Source organism: Parambassis ranga, chromosome 10 (assembly GCF_900634625.1).
Source record: "Parambassis ranga chromosome 10, fParRan2.1, whole genome shotgun sequence".
Lineage (NCBI taxonomy): Eukaryota > Metazoa > Chordata > Actinopteri > Ambassidae > Parambassis > Parambassis ranga.
The window spans coordinates 23,561,232-23,566,137 of record NC_041031.1 but is presented as its reverse complement, the minus strand read 5'-3'; the positions used below and the strand labels follow the sequence as shown (position 1 = coordinate 23,566,137).

The window sequence follows — 4,906 nt, the reverse complement described above, 5'->3', positions numbered from 1 at the left end:
TTGAGGAAATCTTTTCAGCTATCAGAAGAAAAAGGACATAAGTTCAGTATGAGGCTCCAAAAATGAACAATTAATTTCTCTTGTCTCTTTGTTGTTTTGACCGTCTTTGTCTGGCTCCTGCGTTTCTAAAGAGGGGGGCCTCTGCTGAGTCTGTGCCCGGGGCCCTGTAGTTATATAATCCGCCCCTGCTGTGTTAGTGTGAGGTTTGTTTATGAGCAGCTGCTTTAAGCAGCCACAAAGGACACTTTCCAGTCACTTACTGTACTCACTGTATGTGTGTGTGTGTCTGTCTGTGGACCCCCTCCTGGCCCTGACAGACCGATGCGTCTCTCCACCAGCTGACAGGTTCCGTTCCAAAGACGAACTCGTAACAAGGACGAAGAGTCGTCCTCTCTTAATCCTCCTGTGTTTTATCAGAGACGAACAGATCTGCTGTGATGGCGTCACGGCGAGCGGCAGCCATGCGTGGACAATCTCTTCTGAAGCATACTGTATGTTATCATGCCAGTCTGAGGGATTAATGGGTCACTGTTGCTGTTTGTCAAATATTTGTTCCTGCTGTGTTGGACACACAACAACCATCCATCAGATAACACACCGTAAACAAACACAAAGTGCTGTTTTACTCTGTTTCAAAGAAAGAAACTCATTTATATGTCCAGAAATAAAAGGAAATGTGATGCAAATTCAAAACATTCAATCAAAATGAAACTGAATCAAAACATTTAGTTTCATTTTTCACAAAAGTTGTAGTTACCTTTTTACCGAAGAGGGTGCTGTTGTTACAAAAGGTCATTAAATCAAGGTAATATAAGTGGGTTGTTTATATATATATGTCTATACTAACACTATCAGACAAGATGCAACACTAGACAATCTAGTGTTAACTCAGGACATGGCCATGGTTACCATGCTAAGCTAATCAAACAAGGGGCTTTGTTTGGAAGGTTTCATGCATACAGACAGACTGACGTCTTCATAACGTTCCTTCTGTTCAGGGTGTAAAGTAAAAACACCAGTGGATCAGTGTGTGATGTGGCTCGTGCAGATTCCTCCGCTGACGCACCAAAAAACAAACCAATCAGAAAGCTGCAACAAAAGGAATGAAGAAAAACCAAACCTGCAGAAAACTGTCCAATCCTGTGAGCTCTTCTGACACAGCTGAGACAAACCAGGAAACAGGAAGTTATTCTGGGTCACAGAGCAGAGATGACACACTGAGAGACAGACGACAAGACTTTAAAAGCATCTGCAGCAGCAGGACAGGAGGGAACTCTGGGAACTCTGGATCACTGACACTGGAAGCTGCTGTCTGACCTGAGCAGAGTTTGATGAGGACAGAGTGAAAGTGAAAGGAACTTTCTGAAGGAGAATAACACAGAGACTGACTTCCTGTTTGCTGCTCTGCTGCTGTGAGGAACAGAAGAAATGTCTTCCAGACCAGAGGATGATCTCTGCTGTCCCATCTGTCAGGACATCTTCAGACTTCCTGTTCTTCTGTCATGTAGCCACAGCTTCTGTAAAGACTGTCTGCAGAGCTGGTGGAGGGACAAACCAACACACCAGTGTCCAGTCTGTAAGAAATATTCAACCAATGATCCTCCTGTAAACTTAGCCCTGAAGAACCTGTGTGAGAGCTTCTTACAGCAGAGAGGTCAGAGAGCTTCAGAGGCTCTCTGCAGTCTGCACTCTGAGAAACTCAGACTCTTCTGTCTGGACCATCAGCAGCCAGTGTGTCTCGTCTGCAGAGATTCAGAAAGACACTCCCAGCACAGATTCAGACCCATCGATGAAGCTGCAGCACAACACAGGAAGCAGCTGGAGGAAGCTCTGCAGCCCTTAAAGGAGAAGTTAAAGGTTTGTGGAGAAGTTCAAGTGAAGTTTGATCAAACAGCAAAACACATTAAGGTCCAGGCCCGACACACAGAGAGGCAGATTAAGGAGCAGTTTGAGAAGCTGCACCAGTTTCTAGCAGAGGAAGAGGAGGCCAGGATGGCTGCACTGAGGGAGGAAGAGGAGCAGAAGAGTGGGCTGATGAGGAAGAAGATGGAGGCTCTGAGCAGAGAGATGGCAGCTCTTTCAGACACAGTCAGAGCCACAGAGGAGGAGCTGAGAGCTGCAGACGTCTCATTCCTGCACAACTACAAGGCTGCAGTGGAAAGAGTCCAGCGCTGCCCCCTGCTGGATGATCCACAGCTGCCCTCAGGAGCTCTGATAGACCAGGCCAAACACCTGGGCAACCTGACCTTCAACATCTGGAACAAGATGAAGGACATGGTCTCCTACAGTCCTCTGGTTCTGGACCCAAACACTGCTCATCCAGACCTCATCCTGTCTGAAGATCTGACCAGCGTGAGACGAGGACAGAAACAGAAGCTTCCTGATAATCCAGAGAGGTTTGATTTATCCTGGTTTGTCCTGAGCTCTGAGGGCTTTAACTCAGGGACTCACAGCTGGGAGGTCCATGTTGGAGACAGTACAGATTGGGGACTGGGTGTGTTAGCAGAGTCTGTACAGAGGAAGGGACTCATATGGTCTGTATCATGGATAATAGTGTTCTATAAAGGTAAATACAGAGCAGTGTCACCATCAGCTGCAGTCACTGACCTCTCAGTCCAGAAGAAGGTCCAGAGGATCAGAGTGAATCTGGACTGGAACAGAGGAAAGCTGTCGTTCTCTGATGCTGATACTAACACACACATACACACCTTCACACACACTTTCACTGAGAGGCTGTTTGCATTTATTGATAATGCAGATGATTCTCCTCTGAAGATTTTACCAGTGAAAGTCTCTGTGAGTGTAGATCAGTGATGAAGATGATGGTGATGATGATGAAACCACAGAGGCTGAGACCCGAATCCCCCAGGGATCAACCACCAAAAATGGAGACTCGGGTCCTGAAGATCATAAGAGACAGGGACAGGTGTCTGTTTTGGCTCTGGTGAGTCAGAAGGATCAGGACAGAACCTGACTGACGAACGTCTTCACCTGTGCCTCAGGGTTTTTTATAACAGAGTACAGACATCAGAAGGATTGTCTTAGTCCATCACTGTCACGTCCCTCACTCATTGGTGAGTGATAATCCAGCAATATTTAATCTGGTATGAAGATTATTACAACAATATTAATAATTAATGCTGTGAATGTTTTATGCTGAAATATTACAGAGCTTATTTAAAAGATGCAAAGATGGAACAGGAACAGCAGCACCAGACCAGAGGAAAAGTAAAAAGAGCAATTGACATGAATCCTGGTGACTTTAAGGCCCCGCCCCTTCAGCAGACACACCTGAGACAAACCAGGAAACAGGAAGTTATTCTGCGTCACAGAGCAGAGACGGAGACACACTGAGAGACAGACGACAAGACTTTAAAAGCATCTGCAGCAGCCGGACAGGAGGGAACTCTGGGAACTCTGGATCACTGACACTGGAAGCTGCTGTCTGACCTGAGCAGAGTTTGATGAGGACAGAGTGAAAGTGGAAGGAACTTTCTGAAGGAGAATAACACAGAGACTGACTTCCTGTTTGCTGCTCTGCTGCTGTGAGAAACAGAAGAAATGTCTTCCAGACCAGAGGACGATCTCTGCTGTCCCATCTGTCAGGACGTCTTCAGACTTCCTGTTCTTCTGTCATGTAGCCACAGCTTCTGTAAAGACTGTCTGCAGAGCTGGTGGAGGGACAAACCAACACACCAGTGTCCAGTCTGTAAGGAATATTGAACAGGACTAACTGACATGAAAACATGTCAATTATCCCCAACACATAATATCTGAAATGGAAACAGCCGGCGGGGGGTGACAGGCCTTTGTGTTGACCCGACACTCGACGCTCTCTCCTGGATACAGCGTCCAGCGCGGCGCTCCTGTCTGTGAGGAACAGCCGTCACGCTGCCATCAGTCAGCGCCGCTGCTGCTGTTTGTTCAGTCTTTTATTTCAGGGTACTGGAGCAGTGTGTAATACAGCTGGAGATGATGATGGTGATGGCTGCAGGCGGGAGGGTCAAAGGTCAGGAAGACAGAAACACAGCAGCCAAACATGTTGGTGACGTTTAAACAGAAATATTTGTGTTGAAATGTATTTTTGTGGTAATGTTTGTGACACATAATCTGTGAGTTTGTTATTTTCTTTTTGGACTTTTTAGGGATGTTGCATGATGTAGTGCTGCTGGAGTGTGAATAAAGACACTTTTAATCTGTTAATATCATTTTTATATCCAATTTTAAGAATCGCAGTAATTCTGTGTTTCATAAAACTACTCTTTTAGATAAAAATATGTCATATAACATGACAGGAAACGTGTTGAGCTGATGAACTCCTGAGGACCTCCTGAATGTCCTCCAAAGTCAGCGTCCGTCCTCCAGCAGGGCGGCTTGGCCTCTCTGACCGCTGACAGTTTGAGGGGTTCAGCATGGTTTCCCAGGTAGGCCAGGGTGAAGCCGCGGTGAGGGCGGCCATGTTGGGGTCGATCCTGCCAGATGGGAGGAGGAGGAGCTTCTCACCAATCAGCTGAGGAAGAGGAGGGTAAAAAAAAATCTGGCACACCTAAACTGAAAGCAGGAGATACAAAACGATCCTGGAAAAGAAAGTTTAAACGGAGCACAAAGGTGAAACTCTCTCCAACTGATGCTAACTTTTAGCTAATGCTAATCATCACATCTCTTAGTGAGCAGGTAGAAAACCTTCATCTGATGTTTGGGCCTGGACTGCAGGACAGGGAGCAGGTGAGGTGGATGAGGTGGACCAGCCAGACCCGATCACAGTCTGTGAAGACGGTTTAACAGATACAGTGTCGTGGCTTCACCCCTCACACACCCACACATGTACTGACACCCAGGTCCTCTCTCTGACTCCGCCCTCTCAACCCCCACAGAGACTCAGATAGATATTAAATAATGAGAATTT

The 4,906-nt window shown here is 46.5% G+C and overlaps 1 protein-coding gene across 1 annotated transcript; it reads left to right on the top strand.

Annotated features, from left to right (window-relative positions):
- The first annotated feature begins 1,207 nt into the window (after positions 1–1,207).
- Positions 1,208–4,024, top strand: LOC114443093 (nuclear factor 7, ovary-like). Its single transcript, XM_028416999.1, has 2 exons — positions 1,208–3,074; positions 3,171–4,024. Exon 1 carries the CDS (start codon positions 1,429–1,431, stop codon positions 2,812–2,814), a length of 1,386 nt encoding a protein of 461 aa, XP_028272800.1. The 5' UTR covers positions 1,208–1,428; the 3' UTR covers positions 2,815–3,074; positions 3,171–4,024.
- The last annotated feature ends 882 nt before the right edge of the window (positions 4,025–4,906 follow it).